Raw genomic sequence first — 25,866 nt, forward strand, 5'->3', positions numbered from 1 at the left:
TTTTGTGGCATCCCATACTGAATTCCAACATCCTCACAAATCTAAAATTACCACGTTTCATGACCCATTCTTTCCTGATTGTTTTTTTCCCTGATCCATATGCCCAAAAAATCTCTGATGTGTGGTAATTTGGATGCATGGTGTGCCCTTGTGTTAAAGGGGTTTTCCCATCAGGGACACTTATGACATATCCACAGGATATGCAATAAATGTGGGTCACACCTCTGGGACCCACACCTATCTCTAGAACAGAGCCCCCTAAACACCGTTCTACCTTTCTCGGTTCCCACTGCCTCACGGCCACTTCCTGATTACCTAGTCGGAAATTACAAACAACGTGCTACGCTGCTTCCGTAACTGCCATTCTCTTCTACGGGAGTTATGGAAACGGCGTAGCTCGGCGAGCTACGCCGTTTTTGTAATTTCCGACCATGTAATCCGGAAGTGGCCGCGAGGCAGCGGGAACCGAGAAAGGTAGATCGGGGTTTAGGGGGCTCTGTTCTAGAGATAGGTGTGGGTCCAAGATGTGACCCGCATCTATCTGACATTTATGGCATATCCTGTGGATATGTCAAAAATGAACCTGTTGGGCAAACCCCTTTTAAATAACTTTTTTGCCTTTTATCAGGATAATTTATATGTTGATTTAGTACAGTAGATTGAGAGTACTTACAAAGCTAAAGGTGATTCCAGGATCTGAATGATTTTCTTACAAGATACTGTAGAAAAGTATACCCTTTTTATTTGCATTACAAACTATTTAATCCGGTACAATTCAAAGCAAATTTTGTCGTGGATTTCACCATATACTTTGCAAATGGTGAAATCCGTGGTAAAACGGCAAAATAATAGCCATGTTGCGCAATACAAAATTGTCAGCATGCACTAAAATCCGCTCAGGTTTTTGCCGCTGCGTGTGAATGGGTGTTTTAAGTCCCTATTTACATATATCGTACTGTATTTTGTTGCAGATTTTAGTAACGTCTGATTTATGTTCACAAAAACCTTGTTTACCTTAATAGATATACAAAGACTTGACGCAAGAGAAGATGTCGATAAAAGCAGCCCTCGACACGTGTATGATGATAGCCTGGTGTTGGGGGTTTATATTCATCGCTCTGATAAACTCAAAACTGACCTCCTGGTATCTCGGCCCTTAGTGAAGATTCACATCGTTGATCAGAAAACAGGGGAATATGTCACGAAAGAGACCAGGTGATATATTTCAGGTTGATGGTTTGTTTGTCTTTCAATTGTTCGTTACTCATTTTGAGTTCTTTACTCATATTTACAGAAAACTATTGCATAAAAAAAAGCAAATGTTGCTAAAAACAGTTCTTTTAAATGTGGTTTTTTTTTTTGTAGCTGCAATTTCCCTACTGAGGTCAGTGGAGGGAGAAAAAAAACACAAATACAGTGATTTGTTTTCTATCGAAAAAAAATTGCTATTTTTTTTTTTTATCAATTCTAATTACTTTTATAACAAGTTGTTTATTGGTTTAGAAAAGGAACCCAAAATGTACTGTAAGATTTATTTTTTTAAATTTAGGCACTTACAGAGAAAAATGGAACGGTATCGAGCACTAGCACACCATCATCCATGTGCTGTTTCTGGTATTGCAGCTCAAGTGAAAGGGGCTCTGCTGCAAATAGGCCGTATTACCAGACACGGCACAGGGAAGACGGTACTGTGTAGTAAAAGATGAAGGGCATGTCATATATCATACCCTAGAGATATGACAACAAGAACTATTGACCAGAACCCCTTTAAATAACCTGATTTCATCTAGTTCACGCGTTTTGTTTTAATAGTTGTGCAGTTACTGAAATCGTATGCATTATTTTCAGCATTGATGCAGTTTCATCATTTCATGACCAAGACAAAAATGAGCATGTTCTCCCCAAGTTCACACTACCATATGACTTCAAGCAGCTGAAAACCTTGATTCCTGAGTGGGATGAACAAATCATATTTATGGAGAAGTTCACACACTTTTTGCACTTCAAGGAAGACAATCCTAATGTTATCATATTCTTTGAGGTAAAACTAGTTTTTGTTTTTTGGATAATAATAATTTGCATGTTGTCTCTATTTTGACCTAGGTTAGGCCTCATGCACACGACCGTAAAAACTCCCGTTATTACGGGTCGTAATTACGACCCGTAATAACGGGCTCATAGACTTCTATTGGCCACGGGTACCTTCCCGTTTTCTTACGGGAAGGTGCCCGTGCCGTTGAAAAAGATAGAACATGTCCTATTTCAGGCCGTAATAACGGCACGGGCAGCCCATAGAAGTCTATGGAGCTCCCGTAATGACGGGTGACTACATGTGTGCACCCGTCATTACGGCAGCGTTGCTAGGCGACGTCAGTAAATAGTCACTGTCCAGGGTGCTGAAAGACTTAACTGATCGACAGTAACTCTTTCAGCACCCTGGACAGTGAATTCCGATCAGAATATAGAGCAACCTGTAAAAAAAAGAAAAAAAAAAAGACGTTCATACTTACCGAGAACTTCCTGCTTCCTCCAGTCCGGTCTCCCGGCCGTTGCCTTGGTGACGCGTCCTTCTCGACATCCGGCCCGACATCCCTGGATGACGTTTCAGCCCATGTGACCGCTGCAGCCAATCACAGGCGAATCACATGCTGCAGCGGTCACATGGACTGCCGCGTCATCAGCTGAGCTCCTATAATGCAGTTAGTTTTTTAAGCATCTAAATAATGTGCAGTGCTTGGTGTAAAAGTGACACTTCTCAGAATGCCAATGACCAGAAAAAGCTATGTATAGTAATAGAGCCAGCAAGGAATGTAAGGTGATTTGAGCACTGAAGCCTGCGAATTGTGAATGCAGCTCTGAACTATAATAGACTGTAACTCAGATAGATACGTATTGCAATTGCTCTTTATGTGGACTATTTCTATGATGTTTAAAGGTAAACATGCACTGTAATTGTACTTTAAACTTGAGAACATGCTCTCCACTAGCGTGTTCTAGATGTAAATCAAACTAACCTAAACACTAAGTTGGTATATTTTTTGCTTCTTTAAGTGTTCTAAATTTGAATAATTGTGTTTCCAGATCCTTGATTTGATACATGAAAATAGTTTAAACATCAACTCCGATATTGAAATAAAGGAAAAAGGATTCCAGAAAATTGCATGGGCTTTTCTAAAGGTATTTTACATTTCCTGTAAGATATATTTGCAAATATTCCATCTTGAAAGATTGACACCATACATTGTATGCCGAGTTAGGTTGGGGCTACCCACGGATGTTTGTTGTGTGTCAGCTTAATTTACAACTATTTTCTTGCTTGTACATCTTCAATAGAAACAGAAATTTATCTTTTATGTCATTGGGGGATACAGCACCCTGGGTATAGGCCCTTGTCACTAGAAGACTGGCACTAGGTAGGAAAAAGAGTGTTGGCGCTGCAAATTGCGGCCCAGATCAATGCCCATGTGACCTCTCCCTCAGTGGTAATTCCGTCCCGCAATAGACCTAGAGGTTTGAAGGGACATGTCCGATTCCTCTTCTGGTTCTTCACCAGCATACCCTGTTAGGACTAACCGTGGGGAAGCTGCCTCTTTGCAAGATCAGCGATTCTCCCCTGGGGAATCATCTCACTCTGAGTCAAAGTCTGAAAAAGACACTAAAATGGCAGCCACTATGCAGGAATTGATCTATTCTGTCAAGGACACCTCACATGATAATGACGCCCCCTCCCCTTCTCAGAACGGGGTGTCTTTCTGCCACCACAGGCGTCCGACTGAGGATCTTTTCCCTGAGGAATGGAAGCGCCCTGACAGGTGCTTGCCCGTCTTCAAAAGGACTGACATGTTTCCTTTTCAGGAGGATCTGAATTTTAAGTGGACCATCTCTTCCTCGGTGCTTGTGTCAAGGCTGTCCAAGAGCACCACTCTTCCACTATCAGACGTGGCATCTCTGAGTGACTCCCTTGTTATATATGCCTCAAAATTCCTAATTAAGGCCTCTCTGGAGTCTGCCCCTTTTTTGCTGCTAGAGCAAAGGCGAATTTGGTGACAATTCACTGCTCGGTTTGGCTCAAATCATGGACGGTGAATCTTGTTTCTAAAAATGCTCTCACTGGCCTTCCTTTTACTGGAGGCAGGCTTTTCAGTAAACACCTGGATGAGCTTATCTCTGAGGCTACTGCCGGCAAGAGTTCTTGCTGCCTCTGAACCGCCATTGATGCAAACTGCGTTCCCAGTAGTTTTGCTCCTCTCGCAAGAAAAGGACCAGCTGTCCTATGGAAATGGTAGGTCCCTCTTTCAAGCCGAAACCCGCCTGGAAGAGCTGCCCTAGGGCCCAGAAGACCTCCCTTTCCATCTGAAGGTGTCTTCCCACTCAAGTCTTCTGTTATGGTAGGAGGACATCTTCTTTCCTTACAGGAGACGAGACTGGGTCACAGGTCCAGAAGATAGTGTTGTCCAGATTCAAATAGAGTTCCTGAACCTTCCCTAAGTCGTGTTCGTTCTCTCAACAGGTGATTGTTCTTGTTACAGTTCCACCATTGGAACTTTTCCAAGGTTTCTACTCCAACCTTTTCATAGATCCCGAGAAGGACAAAGCAGTCAGGCCCATTCTGGACCGGCACTAGGTGGTTTCGGACTCAGTCCCTGCGGCCAGTGGTAACCTCGTTGGAAAATGACTAGTACCTTTCCTCCTTCTACATCTGGAATGCATACTTTCCATATCGTCCCCCATGACGGCACACTAGGAGGATGACCTCTGTAGGGACAGGGAACAGAGAGATTAAAAGGGCCCCACCCTCAGCCTCCCACCAGTGTATTTCCTGTCCCTACGGGAGTCAGGATTAAGAGAGGATCCTCTTCCCCTTTAGGGGGGGGGGGATTTGCTTAAAATAAAATCTAACCTTGACGTGGAGGTTTGGATCGGGGGTCTCCTCCTTCCAACTGAAATTCCACTTGGGGGGGGGGGGGCGTACCCGGTGGTTTTCCCTCCCCCTTGTTGAAGATCTACCCGTCCGCCTGCGGTCCCGTGAGACTAACGCTGGACGGAGTGAAGCACATCCGCCGGCGTCCCTACCCACGTGGGATTCAGCCTGACGGCCAACATCCGGCGGAAGTGGCGTCAGCTGACCGCGCGGATGGAAGTACGTCATAAGCGGGGACTGCATCGGGAACGAGGAGCAGGTAAAAGACCGGCGTGTTCAGTTTACAATTTGCCACGTGCATCCTGCTCTGAGGTCTGTGTTTCCCAGCATGTCCATTCCTATCGCCGATCTGGTAGGGGTCCCAGTTTACTGATTCTGAGGTCTCCTGCTCGGCTACCGTGAGATATTTTCCCCCCAGGGGGAGATAATACCTGCCATGTTAAATGTAAGATTTACTAGCTGGGTCTCTTTCTGTCCTATCTTTCTTTCGTATTAGGTGAAGAAAGAGGGATTCCAAAAACCTAAGCATGGAGAGCTTAGAAGATCCAAAAAATGAGCTACATGCTCTAAGAAGCTGGCAGACGCATACAAAAAACAGCTATGTTCATCATGTATTAAGAAGCTAATCAAGGATGAACAACCTACCATCATGGGAGACTGCGTTCCATGATCAGAGAAGTACAATCCTCCCTATCCTCTATACAGCCTCAATACGCAACCACCCCTCCCCAGTGTAAGAAGGTGAAATTGGTGAACAAACCCCTTTCTGATTCAGACTCTGAAGGGGCCTCTTGTTCCTTTAAAGATCCTGAGGACATAGACAAATTAGCGTTACTAGATCCTGAAGGAGATCAGGAAGATGAGAAGAAATATTATTTTTCCTCCATGGATATGGATGATTTATTAAAAGCGGTCAGGGGTACAATGAGGTTGCAAAACAAAAGACCATCCAGGACGAGATTTTTGGTGGTCTAAGATAAAAAAAAGAGGCGTGTTTTTCCTATTAACGAAAGTTTATTTGAGTTAATAAATGAGGAATGGAAAGACCCAGAAAGTAGGCTGAGAGTCTCCCGGGGATTTAAGAATCTCCTCCTTTTTAGTAAAGAGGATACAGGCATCTGGGACGAGATCCCTATAGTGGATATTTAGATGGCAAAGGTGGTTAAACAAACATCCTTGCCATATGAAGATTCAGCTCAACTAACAGACCCCATGGATCTGAAGTCTCACTGCCTCCTAAAGAAGGTCTGGGAGACATCAATGTTTAGTATAAAAACTAAAATAGCAGCCACGTCAGTAGCTAGAACCCTATGTGTTTGGCTAGGTAAGCTAGAGAAGCATCTCCGGGTAGGAACGCCCCGGGACCAAATAGCAGAGTCCATTCCTCTCCTAAATACAGCGACACGGTTTCTAGCAGATGCCTTGGCAGAATGCATAAGGTTTGCAGCTAAAGAGTGTGCCCTCACTAACGCTACGAGAAGATCTCTGTGGTTGAGATACTTGCAGAGGGGGGACACCCGTTCTAAAAATAGGCTTTGTAACATCCCGTTTAAGGGGGAATATGTTTTTGGTCCAGATCTAGACAAAATACTAGAGAAGGCGGCAGATAGAAAAAAAGGGTTTCCAGAGGATAAACCATCTAAAAGAAAGTTTCCCTTTCGTTCCCAGAGGCTCCAGGGTGAAAACTAGAGGGAAAGGGAAGACAGGAGTTATCCAAAAGGTGGAAGGGGTAGAGGTTTCTTACTCAACCCAAATAGACAGGAGAACAGACCACGATGTCAGTCAGAGGAAGGTTGTTAAAATTCTACAATTTATGGAGCAACATCACCCAGAACAAATGGGTCCTAGACATAATAAGGAATGGCTACCGTGTGGAATCGTCAACCCTTCCTCCAAAGAGATTTGTTCTCACAACACAACCCTCACAGTTTCTGAAAAATCAGATGACAAAATCTGGACGCTACACCAGACAGGTGTAATGTCCCAAGTACCTCAGGATCAGTGTTTCTTATAAAAAAAAAAAAAAAACCTACACAATTCATACAGGCTAATAATAAACCTGAAACCCCTCAACAAATACATAGTTTACAGGAGGTTCAAGATGGAATCCGTAGCATCCACCACTCCTCCGATTTAAAGGTTTTTATATGTGCACCCTGGATTCAAAGGACCCTTACTACCATGTCCCCATTCACCCCTCCTCGCAAAGATTCCGAAGATTTGCAGTAAGGAACACGACGGGCCAGGTGGTCCATTACCAATTTACATCTCTCCCCTTCGGAATTTCATCTGCCCCAAGGGTGTTTACGAAAATTATGCTAGAGGTGATAGCCTCTTATCGCAGACAGGGAATTATTATAATTCCCTACCTGGACGACTGCCTGATTACAGCAGAGCCCCAGGAGATTCTTTCCGCCCAGGTAAAGCTAGTGACAAACCAACTAGCAGAACTGGGTTGGTTAATAAACGACCAAAAATCAAACTTGATTCTGGACACTCGGATGAAGTTTCTAGGCGTCATACTTGATTCTACCCTACAGATGTCCCTATTACCGGGAGAGAAAAGAAGGGCCATAATATCCAATGTCAGGGATTTTCAGAGAGCCTCCTCTTACAAGATAAGAGCATTAATGAGTATACTAGGTCAGATGACAGTCTGCATTCAGTCAGCGGCCTGGAGCCAAAACCATTCCCGACCACTCCAGAGGTGGATACTTTCTTCATGGGACAACAAACCATTATCCCTAGATCGAAAGATAAAAATACCTCAAGGGATAAGATCTTCCCTACATTGGTGGACAGAGCACTCAGACCTCAGGAAGGGGGTAATGTGGCATCAGTCTCCAGCTATCCTAGTTCTGACAGATGCGAGCAAAAGAGGTTGGGGAGCAAAACTCCCAGACAATTATATTCAGGGGACTTGGCCACCGACCATAGCGGCTCGTTCCTCAAATTACCGAGACTTGAGAGCAGTCTGGGAAACCCTGAAGTCAAGTTCATTCAACTTTCAGAACAACCATGTTAAAATACTGTCAGACAACATGACGACTGTATCCTTTCTGAAACATCTAGGGGGTACCAGATCTCCCAACCTGCTCTCCCTGTCTCAGAGAATTTTATTTTGGGCAGAACAAAACCTGCTTTCTCTATCGGCCATTCACCTAAAAGGCTTAGGGAACACAGAGGCAGATTTCCTCAGCAGGAAAAACCTAGATCCAGGCGAATGGTCTTTAAATCAGGAGGTCTATCTCCAGATCACACGGCTATGGGAGTTTCCTCAGGTGGACCTGTTTGCGAACAGATCAAACGCCAAGACAGAGCTCTTTTTCTCTCTAAATCCCCATGACCGTCCACTAGGCATAGATGCTCTATCTCAACCTTGGGACATGGATCTAGCATACGCCTTTCCACCACTCTCGTTGATATCGAGGGTGCTTCAAAAGCTTTACAAGGAAGATCTGAGGATCATTCTGATTGTTCCATTCTGGCCAAAGAAGGCCTTGTTTCCAATCCTGAGGGAATTGGCACTGGAAGACCCGATAGTACTTCTTTTTAAGATCAGATCTACTAGTACAGGGGCCGCTACAACATCAGAGTCTCCAGAACCTTCACCTATCAGCCTAGATCCTGAAAGGGCACTGCTCAGGGAAAGGGGTTTATCGCAGAAAGTAATAACCCTAAAAGCAAGTCGTAAACCAGTTACCTCTGCTATTTTTCTGAAGATTTAGAAGAAATTTACATCCTGGTGTAGAAACCAACCCCCGGATCAGAATCATCCTGTCATCCAGCAGATTTTGGATTTCCTATAGCAGGGGCTGGATCTAGGTCTTAGACCCAGCACCCTCCGAGAACAGGTCTTGGCATTTAGCACGTTTTTTGACACCCAACTATCGGAACACAGGTGGGTGAAAAGATTCATGTGTGCAGCCTCAAGACTAAGGCCGACCATTAGACAGTCATCCCCGCAATGGGAACTCAGCGTGGTCCTCAGGGCCCTAACTAGACCCCTCTTTGAACCAATTGAAGAAATGGACATCAAACACTTGTCCCTTAAGGTGGCTTTTCTAATAGCGACATCCACAGCAAAGAGACTGGGGAAAATATAGGTGCTATCCATAGAAGAACCGTACCTTAGCATAACGGATGATAGAATTAGTAATTTCCTTCCAAAGGTCGTATCAGATTTTCATAGAAATCAGTAGATTGTCCTTCCTTCATTTTGTCAGGACCCCATGAATCAAAAAGAAGAGTAATTTCATTCTCTTGATGTCAGAAGAGCAGTCTTGCAGTACTTACACATCACAGCAGACTGGCGGAAAGATTCCAACCTCCTAGTCCAATTTTGGGGGAAAAAGAAAGGACAAAAAAACTCAAAAGCTACCATTGCTAGATGGCTAAGGACAATAATTAAAATCTGTTATTCCCTGGTGGGAAAGTCAGTTCCTGTGAACATCAGGGCCCATTCCACCAGATACACAGCAGCATCATGGGCAGAAAGGGGAGGAGCTTCACTAGACCAGATTTGTACTGCAGCTACTTGGGCCAGCTCCCTTACCTTTGCAAGACACTATACGCTAGACCTTTCATTAAGTAGAGACTTAGCCTTCGGCCGCAAAGTACTTCATGCTCTAGTCCCACCCTAAATCATCTCATTTGGTATTCTCCTACTGTGCCGTCATGGGGATGATATGGAAAGTAAGAATTCGTTTTACCGGTAATTCCGTTTCCTTGAGTCCTCCATGACTGCATACATTTACCCGTCCTACCTTCTTTGTGGTATGTGAAGTTAACATACTGCTGGGATTAGTTAGTTCCTTCCGGTGGAGTGATATGGTACACACTGGTGGGAGGCTGTGGGTGGGGCCCTTTTTAACCTCTGTGTTTCCTGTCCCTACAGAGGTCAAGAGGTCATCCTCCTAGTGTGCCGTCATGGGGGACTCAAGGAAACGGAATTACTGGTAAAACTAATTCTTTCTTTCATATCGCAAGAGCTCACCAGTGTTTCCTCTGTTTTGCTGTTTGTTCTCAACATTTCAAGTATGTCGCCCTGCCATTTAGGCTTGACGACTTCTCCCAGGGTGTTCACCAAAGTACTGGTGACTTTCCTAGCACTTCTCCACCCTGTTATCACTTACCTGAGCGACCTCTTGGTGAAGTCGCACTCCAACCAGGGGCATCGCCCTGGACACCTTGAACAGATTTGGTTGGATCATCAACGAGGAGAAGTTGTCTCTGGTGCCAGCTCAGCGCATGGAGTTTCCAGACATGATTTTTGACACCAGGTTGGCTAGAGTTCTAATCCCAGGGTGGCTTTTCTTCACTAGGACGGTCCAGTTCCCATTCGCTTCTGCATGCTAGTCCTGGGCAAGATGGTGAAGGTCTTCGAGACCATTCCCTATGCTGAATTTCACACCAGGTCTCTCCAGATGACTAACCTCCCACGCTGGAACAAGTCCCAAGATTCACCTGGACAAGCTGATTCTCCTACCCCCATGGATTGGCCAGAAGTTCCTCTGGTAGGAGACCTCCCTGCCATTTCCCAGAATTGGTCCTTCCTTCATCTCGGGGCGATGCTTGACCTCCTCATGGCTTAGGGCATGTGGTACAAGGACTAGACACTGCTGCAGATCAACCTTCTGGACTTAAGGGGCCATATTCCTGGCATTCTGTCATTGGACACTTCTCCGGGGTTGTCCGGTTTGAGTTCAGACCAAAAACTATCCCGCAGTCGCCCATCTCAACCATCAGGGTGGCAACAGAAGCAGGGCGGCCATGTGGGAATCATCTTGGATTCCCCACTGGGAGGAGAGTCACATGCAAAATGTACAATAAACATGCATGCTCAGCTAGCCTTTCATGTTTTTTGTAATTGGAGAGAGGGAAATTAGTCTCTACTAGATAGTATTGGCAGTGGCTTGTCTCCCGCATGAACAAAGGATCGGAGATGTTAAAATCCCACATGCCCAATCCCTCTTTCCCCTTGCCATAGTTGGAAAGTCAGCAGGCCCCCATACACATTATTTTGTCTGCTGATCCTGTCGTTATTGGCGGGTTTGAGCCATATTTTATTTGATGTGTCCTGCCAGCTTTAAGCCTAGCTATTCTATAAAAACTGTCTATCCTAATCTTGGTGTATATAATTTACATAAATGCTTTACCATGCACCTCCTTTTTTTCTTCTTTCTATTAATTTTAGATTGTTGGTGCTAATGAAGTGCTCAATGTAAATAAAAAATTACGCTTACAACTTTATTACCCTCCTTCAAGAGCTCGGGTAGCTTCCAGCACACATGTCTACGAATGGTGGCTTAAATATCCCAGAAACCGTTACCCATCTACTCTGTATGTAACAGTTAAAGGTCTGAAGTTGCCTGATAATGTAAGTCTTTGCTTGTGTCTCATGTAACTTTAACCCCTTCCCTCTGTAGTCCTTTTTCGCTTTTTAATTTTCGCTTTTTTTCTCCCTACTGGTACGTCAATATAGCCATATGAGAACTTTTTTTTGGGGGGGAGGGGGGGCGGGAAGAATTGTGGTTTTTCATGGTACCATTTATTGTACTATATAATATACTGGGAAAATAAATATTGGGTGAATTGGGATAGAAACAGTAATTCCTTCATTGTTTTTTGAGTTTTGTTTTTGCGGCATTTACTATGGCGTAAAAATTATGTCAGTATGATTACGGCACTGCCAAAGTTATAGTTTTGTTTTGTTTTGTTTTACTACTTTTATAAGGAAAAAAAATAATTGTTAAAAATAAAATGTGCTGATTTTTTACAGGCTTAATAGGAGCACAAAGGCTGCCATGATGACTTTTGCACCCCATGATTGTATTGCGGGGGGCAATGGAACATTGGAAGGGGCCGCCCCCTCTTTCTAATGGCTTAGATGCTGTGGCATCTAAGGGGTTAAAGAAGCTTGATCCAGCTTGCTGCAGTTAAGTGTCGGCTGTAACAGTCAACACACTCAATTTATGGAGCCTTCTTCATACTTTCCCTCCCGGCCTCTGCCGTGTGTGTGTGTGTGTGTGTATATATATATATATATATATATATATATATGTATGTGTATATATATTATATGTGTATTTACATCATAGTCGGAAATGTGGTTCCTTCAAAATGCGTAAGTGTACGAAACTCTTAGGGTGCGGCCCCAACTTCTGAGTCTGCACCATCAGCAGCTGCTGGCTGGGATCGGATCTATCTCTGACCCAGACCGTTTAACCCCTTAGATGCCGCAGTCAATAGCGACTTTGGCATCTAAGTGGTTTGTAACCCATTACCCCCCCCCCCCCCTGCATTGTGATTGTGGGGTGGTGATGGGTTGCTGGCCTAACAATGGCCTCCTGGTCTGCCATGCATGAAAGCCTATTCTAATAGGCTGCCAGTCAGTGTAAAACTGACAGGCGTGATATAATTCATTACATAAGTAGTGCAGTAAATTATACTAGCGATCAGACTTTTAGATCTTCAAGTCTGCTAGTGTGATTAAAAAAAAAAAAAAATTATTCAATTTTTATTTTAAAAAAAATTAATTAAAGTTTCAAGTAATTAATGGAAAAAAGGCAATTTTTATTTTATCAAGTCCTTTTATTATTGGAAAAAAATTAAATAAACTATACACAATTGGTTTTACCTTTTCCTGAACGACCTGAACTCTAAAATTATCACGTTATTCATCCCTCATGGTGAACTTAAGAAACCAAAAAAAAAATCACTGCCAGAATTGCTATTTTTTTTGGTCACTTCTCCCAAAAAAGGGAGTAGAAAGTGATCCAAAAATTTAATGTACACCAAAATGATGGCAATAAAAACTGTAAGGCCACTTGCACACGACTGGTCATTACAGTCCGCATACTATCCGCAATTGATGAGCCACAATTGCGTATAGTATAGAACACATTCTATCCTTTGGGCCAATGCAGACGACTGCATTGCATTTTTTTAAATTTTAAATAAATCAAAATGTGTAGTCGCGTGTGTTAATAAACTTTTTGTAAATACATTTTATTAAAAATGATTTAAACTTTTTAAGATACAGCTGTGCTAGATACAGCTGTATCTAGCATTGTTCACTAAATCACGCGGACCTGACGGGTTTAGTGACAGCGTGTCCTGCGTGTCTCTAACACGCAGAATCCACCTGTAGACTATCACATCTAGGATATGAACAATCGGTGTTGGCTTTGACTATTATGAACAGTTGACTGACAGCCAGGCTTCTGCTGCAACAATCGAAATCTGAGAGAACTCCGATCCTGGTTGTTTAACCCCTTAAATGTTGCCATTGACTGCTGCATTTAAGTGGTTTGACATGGGGAAAGGATGCCATGGCAACCGGGGGCCTAACAAAGGCCTCCAGATCGGCAATGACTGTATTTCTATAAGGCCATGCCAGGGACAATAATGCTTTGGTATACAAACTATACTGAAGAATAACATACATGATCAAAAGATCGCATTGTGACGTCCCCTAGTGAGACTAAACATGTAGTTAAATAAATGTTAATAAAGATTATTCAAAATAAAAAGTGCACAGTGAAATAAATAAAATTCAACATGTTTTTTATTTTTTTATAAAAAGTAGTTTTATTTGTACAAGTGTTAAATAAAATAAAAAAATACATATATATATGGTATTGCTGCGATTGTAATGACCGAACAATAACGTTAACACGTTATGTAAACCACAGGATGAATGGCGTAAAACAAAAAAAACAAAATCAGCGGAATTTTTTCCTACCCTCCTCCATTTTTTTTCTTTTTTATAAAAGTGAATCAATATAAGTCCCAAAAAAAACAACAGCTACATCGACAGAAAAATATAAAAAGTTATGGTTCTTGGAATGCGGCAATGCAGAAACAAATTTTTTGAAGAAAAATGTGTTTTTATTTGTGCAAAAGTGGTAAAACATAAAAACCTATACATATTTGGTATTGCCATAATCGTATTGACCCACAGAATAAAGGTAACCCGTTATTTACACTTCACGGTGAACAGTGTAAATGTAAAATACCCAAAAAATAGTGGAACTGCTGTTTTTTTTTTCCTTAGAAAGAGTTAATCAATAAGTTATATGTACCACAAAATGGTGTCACTGAAAAATACAACTTATCTCGCTAAATACAAGCCCTCGTGACTTTTTTTTTTCTGTTCCATAATTCAAAAGGGAATATATTCGTAGCTTTTATTTTCCAACAAGGTTTGAAAAGAATTTGCCACACTTTTACAATATCCCCCTCAATGAATACCTGAGGTATCTGATATTAAAGTTTGGGAACAGATGGAAAAGTATTTTCCATAAAAGATCTTCCTTTGGGTCATATAAAAAATTATCTGTAACTTGACAATACATTTCAAAAATATATATTCTTTTTATTTTGAGTTTTTAATCTTCTAATTAAAGTTGAAAAAAAATGAAAGTGCCAATTTTACAATATACCCTCGTTGAATACCTTGGGGTGTCTGTTTTAGCAAGTGGTAACTTTTTGGGTGGTTTATAATGTTTTTACTGCATAGGCCTATTGCAAAGACAACATGGTGATATCTAACAGCTTATGGAAAAAATAGCACTTGAAAGTAGAAATGTACCCCTTTCTCTCTGGGCTCCATAAAATGCCCTGGCAGTGGGTTACATACACAAGTGGGGTATCCTCTTACTCAGGAGTTTTTACCATATTAATATTGGAATTCTTTTTCTCAGTAGTTTGCAGTTTGTGTGCTTTAATTTCAGATAAATTGACACCCAAGTGAATATAATTTATTATCTTTTTAATTTTGTCTACAATCTTCTAATAAAAGTTAGACATATAAGGAAAGTGGCAGTAGTAATATAAGGCCACTGTTGAATACATTTGGGTGTTTTTTTTGTTTTTTTTTAATAGTGTACTTTTTAGGTTTATTATGGTGTGTTAACTGCAGTGACAGATTGCAAAGACTGGATAAAATGAACCATGAAAAAAAAAAAAACATTTAAAAAGTGAAAATGTACCACGTTACTCTTTGGAAACGTAACATGCCCTGGCAGCAAGTTACAATCACAATTCAGATTATCTCTTACTTCAGAGGAGTAAAGTAACAAGTTTTGGTTATATTCAATTGCACTACCGTTCTAGAAATAAAGTGTATTTCTTTTACGCTTTTAGCTATTTGTCTGCTCATACTATATAAAACAAAAACTTGGAATTTATTGAACCAATCAATCAAATAAAAGCCCCATGCGTCTTGAAAAAACACAGTGGTCTGTCGACTCGGTCTCCAGTGGCGCCTGCATTCTTATGCTCGATTTTCTAAACTGAATTCTGGTCATCTCAATGTTGTTCAAATTTGACTTGATCAGAATAGAGCTTAGAAAATTAAACAGGAGACGGCAGGAGCCGCTGCAGATCGAGACAACAGACCAGCACTCTGACCGAAAGACTAAGAATGGGATTCTCCAGCTTCTATTCTATGTACTATGATACAGAGAAGCTGCAGAAGCTAAACGATTAAACTTTTTTATTAAAAGCAAATTACAAAAGTAATTTTTACGTTAAAAAAAATAAATTTCATTAAATAAAAAGCAAACTGCCAAAGGTGTCCATAGCTTTTAAAGTAAACACATACTTACAACTTTAAAGGTTTTTAATAATGACCTTTTCTATTAAAGGTAAACCCAAATTGCAGTATGGCTGGCCAACTGGAAAACCGTATCCTAACCTCTGACCTGCAGAATGAAATTGCTATGAAGGAAAATAATTTAGCTGACCACACTATACAGAAAAACGAACCTTTCAAGTGGACTCGACTGCCTGGTCAGGTATTTGTAAAATCAGACTTATTGTGCACAATATTTGATTAATATTTTTTGGTGTCTATTTTGTAAGCTGTCTGCAGAATAAATTTGACATTAAATGTTGCTAAGGCTCTGTGCACACTTAGTTTTTGTCTAACATTTAGCATGTACGTCGGGAAAGTTCCTGACGTATGCGCTAAAATTGCCCATAGGCATCCATTTGCCCGACTTAGACCAAAACAGTGTCCTTTTGGCCTCTGTCGGGCTGGTATACGGCAAACTACACTATTCCGTCCCGAGGGAACCTGCAAAAAAAACTTATATCTCGCGGTATACATTTTTAAAATTTGAGTCGATTGGTGGGGCATGCCACTGTATGGCATACATTTAATGTAAACATCATGGACTTTCAATAGCCTTTCATGACGTATACGTTAATGAAGCACTCCACAATTTTTTTTTGCCATCTTAGTTCCTTCTTCCCCTCCGATATAGTTCACCTAAAATAGACTACATTTCCCATGATGCTTCTGGCTTTGCAGAGGCAGAAGGGATTGAGTGTCATCACTGCACTTGCTCTTCCCTGAGTCCAATCTAAGTGCAGCAAGTGATATATCAGTAACATCGAACTGCTGTCTTCACACTGCAGAGTGTCAGTGTATCCTATATAGCTTTGTTTAGTCTCCGCTGCATTCTGCTTGTGTTAGGATACTCCATGCCAGTCCTTACAAGCAGGAGACCGTGAGGAGCAGCATCTCATAGAAATATACTGGACTCTCTGCACACAGCACACATACATAGTGTAGACAGTTATTGTGAGTCAGGTGACGTTTATAATACTGCAACTAATCGTATGTACTCTCCTATTATATCACTACACTCCTTCCTTAGATAGGGCAGAAATTATCTCTTTAGCAGCACAGTATGCATGGGGGGACCTACAGAGGAACAAGTAGGATGGAGCGGGGAGGGGAGGGGGGTATCAGTGCTGTCAGGAGGGATTTGATTGGTGATAATTGTATTCTGTAGTTCAGAGGAAGTCATCTACACAGGAGAAACTGACCTCCTGTCTACACATTTGAGCATGATCTATTTTGGTGGTCAGACTAAGATCACATGACACAGCTGCCCATAATGACAGGGTTCAAAATACATTAATGAAACTGAACTGGAAAGAAACAAATGACATTGCTAGAATATCGCTGGTGAGTTAGCATGAAATGTGCAAAAAAAATAATTCAGCTGGAGTCCTCCTTTAAGCAGTTGTGGACCGCCCATAGACTATAAAGGTCCGAACGGTCCACAATTAACTCTGAAAGGACGTTCCAGAACGTCCTGCAGAGTTAGCTTGTTTGCCGCTCCCTTGCGGCATTTAGCTTCGTCATACAGTTTTAGCCACCGCTGTATCACAAAGCTTTTAACAGACCATCTATCACATTACTCCTCCCAGCAGCGCTTATGTCCCAACGGTAAGAAGCTCCTTGATACAGCTGTATCACGGTACTTTCACCCAGAGACCACTCATCGTGGTCTCCAGTTATGTTATTGTTGTGGCAACCTGCAGGGCCGGCGTCAGCACCCGGCGAACCCGGGCAAGTGCCGGGGCCCACTGCCCTTCGGGGGGGTCCACTCGGCCGCCGGGTGCTGCAGCTGCCGTCATGGCTCCTCCAGATGTGCAATCCCCGGCCAGAGCGCTGCCGACACTCTTGCCAGGGATTCTGCTTCTAGTGGGAACCCCTGTCTAGGAGGCGACGTAACTACCGCTTTAGCAGCCGCTATGGGGCCTGCATGAGGGGGCCTATGTCGCCCGTCATTATGCCCCCCCCATGCCCAGTGGCCCCGCTAGCAGTGACGCAACATTCAATAGAATCTGTATCCTTAGGATGCAGATACTATTGAATATTATGGCAGAGCAGGAAGTTAGCTCCCTACTCTGCCATTTACTAGGCTACAGACTCGCAGGCACAGTGCTAGTTGCGCTCTACCCTGGACTGCGACTCTGGAGTTGCTCCTGATGTCACTGTCCATATATGGACAGTGATGCCAAGAGGTGAGAAGGTGGCCCAGGCAGAGAGCTAGAAGCGGTTCGGCTCCTGGGCTCTGTCTCTGGGTATATTCCTGACATCACTGTCCATATATGGACAGTGATGTCAGGAGCAGAGCAGTGTCCGAGGCAGAGTGCTTGTAGCACTTTGCCTGGGACTTTGGCTCTGGGATTGCCCCTGACATCACCATCCATATATGGACAGTGATGTCAGGGTCTTCCCCAAAGCCAGAGTACCGGAGCGGAGCCTTTGCTAGCGCTCTGCCCGGGACCGCAGCTCTGCTTCGGACATCACTATCCATATATGAGTGCTACTAGTGCTCTACCCGGGACTATGGCTCTGGGGTTGCCCCTGACATGAATGTCCATATATGGACAGTGACGTCAGGAGCTCCTCCTGAAAATTGTGGAGTGTGTCAGGAGATCCTCTCTGGCTGGGGATTCCACTCCTAGAGGGAGCGCTTTGTTGCACTACCAGGGACCGGTACCGGAGGGGGGCTGTGTGGTACTACTAGGGAGGGGGGCTGTGTGGCACTACTAGGGAGGGGGGCTGTGTGGCACTACTTGGGAGGGGGGCTGTATGGCACTACTTGGGAGGGGGGCTGTGTGCCACTAACTGGGAGGGGGGCTGTGTGGCACTATCAGGCAAGGGGGCTGTGTAGCACTACCTGGGAGGGCGACGGTGTGGCACTACCTGGGAGGGGAGCTGTGTGGCACTTTACTGACACTGTGAGTTTCCCCGCAATGGGGCCCACTAAGTCTGTGTCGCCCAAGGGCCCACATAAACCTGAATCCGACCCTGGCAACCTGTCACAATGATCACATTACTCCTCCCAGCGGCGTTTGCGCGCCGACTGTGGGAAGCTCCGTGATACAGCTGTTTAAAAACAGCTGTATCACTGAGCTTTCACCCGGCGACTACTCAGTGTTGTCTCCGGTCATGTGTTCGCTGTGACAGAATTGAAAACCAAAAGTCTGGTTTTAAAGGGGTATTCCGGTTACAACAAGTTACTCTCTATCCGTAGGGTAATGGGTAACTTGCTGATCGGTGGGTGTCCGACAGCTCAGACCCCCACCGTTTACGAGAACGGGGAGCCCAAAGTTGACCGAACCCCAAGTTTGAACCAAGCGGCAGGTAGCTTATGCGCACCGCCGCTCCATTCATTCTCTCTGGCGCTGCCATAGAGAATGAATGGAGCGGCAGTGCGCATGAGCGACCTGCCGCTCGTTTCAAACTAGGGGTTCGGGTAACTTCGGGCTCCCGTGTTTGGATAGGGGGTAACTTGTTGTAACCGGAATACCCCTTTAAAATCAGACTTTTGGTTTTCAATTCTGGTGAGTTTATAAAGATATGTGCATGTATACATCGGCATAAGTGGTATGTATGAACTCTGCACTTACTGAAGTTTTGATTTTTAGGATGCGGCAATAAGTTATCATGCTGCAGCAAGTTATCAGAGTCGAGATAAGGATTGCTGCATCTGTATGTGCGCTTTAACCTGCTCTAACTTAGGCTGGATCACAGCTTGGCTTTCAAACAAGCCCGGGATCACTACTTTAGCTACGACCTAGCCTACGTTATAAACCGTTAGAAGCACAGATTAAAGTGAGCGCTCCGGCTGGATCGTAGCTAGAGCTTTGATCCAGATCTTGTAGGAAATGTAAGACTGAAGTGCCTTCCTTCCAGTTTGTATGAGAGATGTCCCTGGCAGGGAAAGAGTTAAAATTTATGATATGTCACTTTAATTTATCACGTACATTTCTCAGTATTAAGTGCCTTATGTTTTTTTTTTGTTTTGTTTTATAGGCTTGCCGCATTCCCAATAGACATTTTTTGTCACTTCAAGGAGGACACATGGGATGTTTCTCCCTGTGTTTTTCTCACGTAGGTAGAACATTGGCGGCAGCATGTGCAGACAGAGATGGTTATCCAGTATATTGTAAGTATCCTACTTAATATAATTCATACTTCCAGTCATAAAGTCTTGTTTTAGTTGATACTTTAGTTAAACAGAATATTTTTTTCTCGGTAATATCATTGGGGTACACAGCACCATGGGTGTAGGCCACTGGGAGACCAATACTCGATCGGAAAAATAGTGCTGCTTTGCCCAGGCAGTTAATACCCCTCTGTGGGGTCCCATGCTGGTAGTGTTTGTCAGAACTGGTTATCCCAGGGAGAGGTGCTTTCCGTTCTGTTTTTGCCGGACCACGGCGCAGAAGGCCATTCCCCATTGGCATGACCTTCCTAACTTAGCCCCCGGCTAGGCTTCTGTTTTTCTTGCGCAGTTCCCCGCCCACCTAGATTAGGTGTCTCTTTCCGGCTGCTGTGCTGGCTGCTGAGGGGGCAGGTCCTGACATACTAAGCGTGGGTCTCCTTCAGCGCAGGCTTCTAGTGAGGCGGTTTCAGCTCATCTGCACCACATCTGTTGTCAGATCCATCTGAAAAGTCCTGTCAGACGTGCTACAGCTTGTATCCCAGAGCTCCTCTGCATCCTCTCCAGCCTCCTGTCCGATGTCACACACTGCCAGGGCCAGCTCAGTGAGATGTTTTTTTTTCTAGGGGGTAATTTTTTTTTTCCCCCGGAGTGTTTCCTTTTACCACTAACACCTGTCTTAACTAGAGTAGAATCCCTCCTTCTCCCAGCTAACTGCCCCCCACTTCGTTAATGACCCACTATTATTGTGGTCACTGTAACATAAAATTCCCACTCACCATTCTCACTATGCGTTCGATGCCTGCAATATCCCCTTTTAGGACTAGCAGCGGGGGAAGCTGCCTCTCTGCAGGATCATTCCGTCTCCCCTGAGGAATCATCAGACTCTGAATCAGAGTTAGAACAAGACACTAAAATGCCAACTGCTTTACAAGACTTGATATGTGCTGTCTGAGTCCCCTTACAATTTAAAGAGGCTCTGTCACCAGATTCTCAAATCCCTATCTCCTATTGCATGTGATCGGCGCTGCAATGTAGATAACAGTAAAACATTTTTTTTTTTTTAAATGTTAATTTTTGGCCAAGTTATGAGCTATTTTATATATATGAAATGAGGTTTGAAATGGACAACTGGGCGTTTTTTTTTTCGTTATGTCCAACTGGGCGTTTATTGTGTTTTTAACTGGGCGTGTTTACGTGTATGACGCTGACCAATCAGTGACCAGTCAGCGTCATACACTCCTCTCCATTCATTTACACAGCAGCCACATACACAGAGAATAACGTTAATCAAGTGTCCTGATAATGAATACACATGAAATCCAGCCTGGACGTCCTGTGTATTCAGAATCCTGACACTTCTGAATCTTTTCTGTCAGATTCCAGCAAGCCAAGCGTAATCTCGCGAGATTACGGAGGTAAACGAGATTTCGTTTCCCTTGCTGGAAATCTCAAAGAAAAGAGTCAGAAGTGTCAGGATTCTGAATACACATGACGTCCAGGCTGGATGGTCATGTGTATTAATTATCAGGACACTTGATTAACGTTAATGTCCGTGTATGTGGCTGCACATCGCTGCTGTGTAAATGAATGGAGAGGAGTGTATGACGCTGACTGATCACTGATTGGTCAGCGTCATACATGTAAACACACCCAGTTAAAAACACAATACACGCCCAGTTGAACATAACGAAAAAAAAAACGCCCAATTGTCCATTTCAAGGCTCATTTGCATATATATATATATATATATATATATATATATATATATATATATATAAAATAGCTCATAACTTGGGCAAAAATGAACGTTTTTCAAAAAAACAAAAAACGTTACTGTTCTCTACATTGCAGCGCCGATCACATGCAATAGGAGATAGGGATTTGAGAATCTGGTGACAGAGCCTCTTTAAGGATGACTACCCTGTCAAGGGAGAGGTGTCTATACACAGTCACCAGAGCCGGCCTCTGGTTTTCCTATAACAACAGCGAGTTTGAGGCATCCTGAAAGACACTTGCCCACCTCCAAGAGGACAGATATGCTCTTACCCTTCCAGGAGGTTTTCATGTAGACTGTCTCTGCCTTGGTGGATCCCCTGTGTCTAGGCTTTCCAAAAAGCACCACCCTTCCGCTGTCCGATGCAGCTTTTCTCATCGATTCTCTCAACAAGAGATTGGATCCTTTAGGCAAATCTGCCTCTGGCTGCAAGTTCTACCTAGGGTTAAGAAATTGAATCTAATTAATTTGCCATTTTAATGTACCACTTCTGAATTTTGTCAGTATCGTAAAAATCTATTTTAGCCCCGCCCCAATGGCAGCGGTTTCTCATAATACCTGGGAGCATGCGCTGCACAAAGAAGCTGCAGAAGCACAAGGCCGCCTCAAGGAGTGTGAGTGGTGCGGAAAAGTGGGGAGCTGCTGAACTCGTTGTAATAAGCCGAGTAGCAAGTTCAGCAGGCTATCTGCACTCATCTAGCTCAGACTGCCCAGCATCAGCTGCTCCAGCTGTCGCTCCCCCAACATCTATACCCTCCTCCACAACGGGCAAAATCGCTGTGTAGCATACCAATAACTCACTGCCTGGCATGTCCTGAGGGTACAGGAGAGGATGTAGGAGAAGCGCAGTTTCGTCAGTTTGGGCAGTAATGTTTGCAGTTAGGTTGCAGAGCAGTTATGCAGAAAGAGTGGTGGGTCTGGTCGTAAATGCACAGCCCTGCGATCCCGGGATGTTTGCGTAAATATACACCCGGCCTTCCTGATCAGGTACTAGCAGTCGCAGCATGTCCTCCATGATTATTGTGAGAAGGTAAGGCTATGGCACTTGCTTAGATGTAGCAGAACTGAAGCTGTCATGTAGCTGCAGTGACTAATAAAAGAGTGTATCACAGTGATACATTTGAGGGCTTATTCTGATATAAAGAGAGGAAAAAAGACTGTCTGACAAAGAGAAAGAGAGACTCACTCTCTCTCTCTCTCTCTCTCTCCTCTTTTTACATGATAATGGGCACCATTCTTTTACATAAGGGAATTGCTTACACAGCTATTTATCAGAATTGTCCCTTTTTAGTGAGCGTGATCGCACATAGAATCTAAAGAGTAATTCTGATCAGTATATATTATAGAATAGCTATGCATGCAATTCCCTTAGGTAAAATAACTGTATCTATGTATTTTTTTTTTATTATCGCAAAAAAAGAAATAAAAGGAAATCGAACTAAAATTTAAGAATCATCTTTAAGTGTGGGGAAAAAAAATTTGAGATTTTATTTTTGGGTAAAATCACCCAGCATTCTCCTCCTCCTGGGTCAGTAAAGCTTGCTCCATCTGGGCAAAACCGCTTAACCAGGGCATTACAGAAGGAGCTCCGCAGGAGGTCCTGAACCATCTGGCCTCCCAACTTATCCACGCCTCCAAAGTTTTTTGTTTTTTTTCGAGGTCTCCCATGAGCTGGCCGGTTTCACTGCCAGAGTGATGGCTGATTCAGCAGCGATACGCTGCTCAGTTTGGCCTAAATCCTGGGAGGTGGACCCTCCTTCTAAGAAGGCTTACCCTTTGCCGGGGGCAGACTCTCTGGTAAGCTTCTGAATTAAATTATCTCTGCAGCCACTGGTGTTAAGAGTTTCCTCCTACCTCTGAACCGTCTTCGATGCCAACAGCCTTCCCAACATTCAGAGGTTTTATTCCTTTTTACAATTTCCTCTCTAAGGTCAGAGAAGAAGACTTGAGACGTTCATTTTCCAAGCATAAGCCCTCCTGGCAGGGCTGCCCTAGGCCTCAGAGGCCCTTCACTTCCAAGACATCCTGCCTGAATGTGTGGGAGACACTTGAGTCTTCTCTTCCAGTGAGGGAACAAATTCTTTCTTATCAGGCTATATGGCTAGCTCATTCTGATGATACCTAGGTTTGAGAAGTGGTGTGGACAAGATAGAGCTCCTGAGCATTCTCCCAGGTCATTTTTTTTTCTGTCCACTCCGCCTCGGGCCCTAAAGCGCGCTTCCGCTTTTTTCCAGGTTGTTCACTCTCTTCTCCTTTGGGAAGTAATCGTCTCCATTTTACAGACAGAACGATTCTAAATGTTCTTCTTGAATCTCTTCACAGCCTCCCAAAAAGGACTGGTAAGTCAGGCCTATTTTTGATCTGAAATCTGCTTTGTACGCACTTGAAGATTCCAGATAGAGTTTCTTTGGGCAGTGGTTGACTCTTTGGAAAAAGGGGAGTACCTTTCTCTGTCTGAAAACTTCCAGTTTGTAGCCTTTCCGTTCGGACGCGCTACTGCTCCTAGTGCCTTTACAAAGGTCCTGGCGACTCTCGTGATGCTTTTCCGTGCCAGGGGTGTCGCATACCTGGACGACCTCTCAGTGAAGGCCTCCTCCAGAAAGGAAAATTTTTACAGTCTCACCCTGGACACTTTAAAGAGATTAAGATGCATCATCAACAAACCGCATAGAATTTCTGGATATGGTTTTTGACACCGGGACAGCCAGGGTTCTCCTACCGTTGGACAAGATCAGTGTTATTCAGGTCAAGGTGGTTCTCATTCACTAGGATGCTCCCAGCTTCCATTCGCTTCTGCTGATCAAGATGGTGTCGGCTTTCAAGGCCATCCCCTATGCCGAATTTCCAGAGGACTATCCTCGCATTCTGGGGAAAATCCCAGGATCCCTGGAAGTGTCAATTATCCTGCTCTCATGGGTTCATCAGGATTTGTTCTGGTGGGACCTCTCCAGCCATCTCTCAGTGCCAGTCCATCCTGCCTCTCCTGTGGCTGGTCACCTTGAAAGATGCCAGTCTTTCCACCTGGGGGGCGATGTTCGGCCTCACAGTTAAGGGCACGTGGTCTAAGGATGAAGTGCTGCTGTAGATTGGTCTTCTGGAATTGAGGGCCATCTTCATGGCACACTTGCATTGGAGCCTCTTCAGGGTTGCCCAGTCCCAATCTAGACTGATAACTCCACAAGACTCTCTGGACTATCAGGGTAGCACCAGGAACAGAACAGCAATGTGGGAATACTCTCGGATACCCCATTGGACGGAGAATTACGTCCCAACTTGGTCAACAGTCCATGTGCTGGCACTTAATGCAGAGATTTTCCTCCAGATATGCCAGAGGTGGGGCACTCCAGATGTCAACATTTTAAGGTATCACCTCATCCACAGGGTACCAGCCTACGTTGCCAGGTCTCGTGATCCCAGGGCTCTTGCCATCTACAACCTGTTCACTCTTTGAGAAAGTTTTGGTGCATAATTGGCGGAAAGCTTCAGGTTTGCAAGGCTGCTATCTGGGCTTGGGTGCAAAACTACACGCTGAGGTAAGTTCAGCAGGATGCGCGGTCGGTTCTTTTGCCCACCCCCTGGGACGTCCCGTGTCTCCCAATGAAATTAAAGAGAAAATTGGATTTTTGTACTTACAGTAAAATCCTTTTCTCGTTGAATTCATTGAGGGATACAGATCCTGCCCACTTTAGTTTTTTATGGGCACGGGACTTTGGTTCTCTTTGTTTGTTCTGCCAGGACCTTGGACATTGTTTTCTTTCTCACTACTTTTTTTGTTTTTTAACAAATTTGTATTGATTTTAAAGAGGCTCTGTCACCAGATTTTGCAACCCCTATCTGCTATTGCAGCAGATAGGCGCTGCAATGTAGATTACAGTAACGTTTTTATTTTTAAAAAACGAGCATTTTTGGCCAAGTTATGACCATTTTTGTAATTATGCAAATGAGGCTTGCAAAAGTCCAAGTGGGTGTGTTTAAAAGTACAAGTCCAAGTGGGCGTGTATTAGGTGCGTACATCGGGGCGTTTTTAATACTTTTACTAGCTGGGCGCTGTGAAGAGAAGTAACATCCTCTTCTCTTCAGAACGCCCAGCTTGTGACAGTGCAGATCTGTGACGTCACTCACAGGTCCTGCATCGTGACGGCCACATCGGCACCAGAGGCTACAGTTGATTCTGCAGCAGCATCAGCGTTTGCAGGTAAGATCGACTTACCTGCAAACGCTGATGCTGCTGCAGAATCAGCTGTAGCCTCTGGTGCCGATGTGGCCATCACGATGCAGGACCTGTGAGTGACGTCACAGATCTGCACTGTCACAAGCTGGGCGTTCTGAAGAGAAGAGGATGTTACTTCTCATCAGAGCGCCCAGCTAGTAAAAGTATTAAAAACGCCCCGATGTACGCACCTAATACA

The 25,866-nt window shown here is 43.8% G+C and overlaps 1 protein-coding gene across 4 annotated transcripts in view; it reads left to right on the top strand.

Moving 5' to 3' along the window:
• The window catches only part of AHI1 (Abelson helper integration site 1), a 242,704-nt gene that overhangs the window by 18,737 nt on the left and 198,101 nt on the right, over window positions 1-25,866 (top strand). For all 4 annotated transcript variants that reach the window (XM_075862504.1, XM_075862503.1, XM_075862501.1 and 1 more), the window contains exons 6-11: window positions 1,023-1,215; window positions 1,849-2,041; window positions 3,082-3,177; window positions 11,118-11,300; window positions 15,574-15,723; window positions 19,551-19,683. In XM_075862504.1, coding sequence (XP_075718619.1) covers window positions 1,023-1,215; window positions 1,849-2,041; window positions 3,082-3,177; window positions 11,118-11,300; window positions 15,574-15,723; window positions 19,551-19,683 — 948 coding nt within the window. The remainder of the gene's footprint in view (window positions 1-1,022; window positions 1,216-1,848; window positions 2,042-3,081; window positions 3,178-11,117; window positions 11,301-15,573; window positions 15,724-19,550; window positions 19,684-25,866) is intronic.

This window comes from Rhinoderma darwinii, chromosome 4 (genome assembly GCF_050947455.1).
Source record: "Rhinoderma darwinii isolate aRhiDar2 chromosome 4, aRhiDar2.hap1, whole genome shotgun sequence".
Classification (NCBI taxonomy): domain Eukaryota; kingdom Metazoa; phylum Chordata; class Amphibia; order Anura; family Rhinodermatidae; genus Rhinoderma; species Rhinoderma darwinii.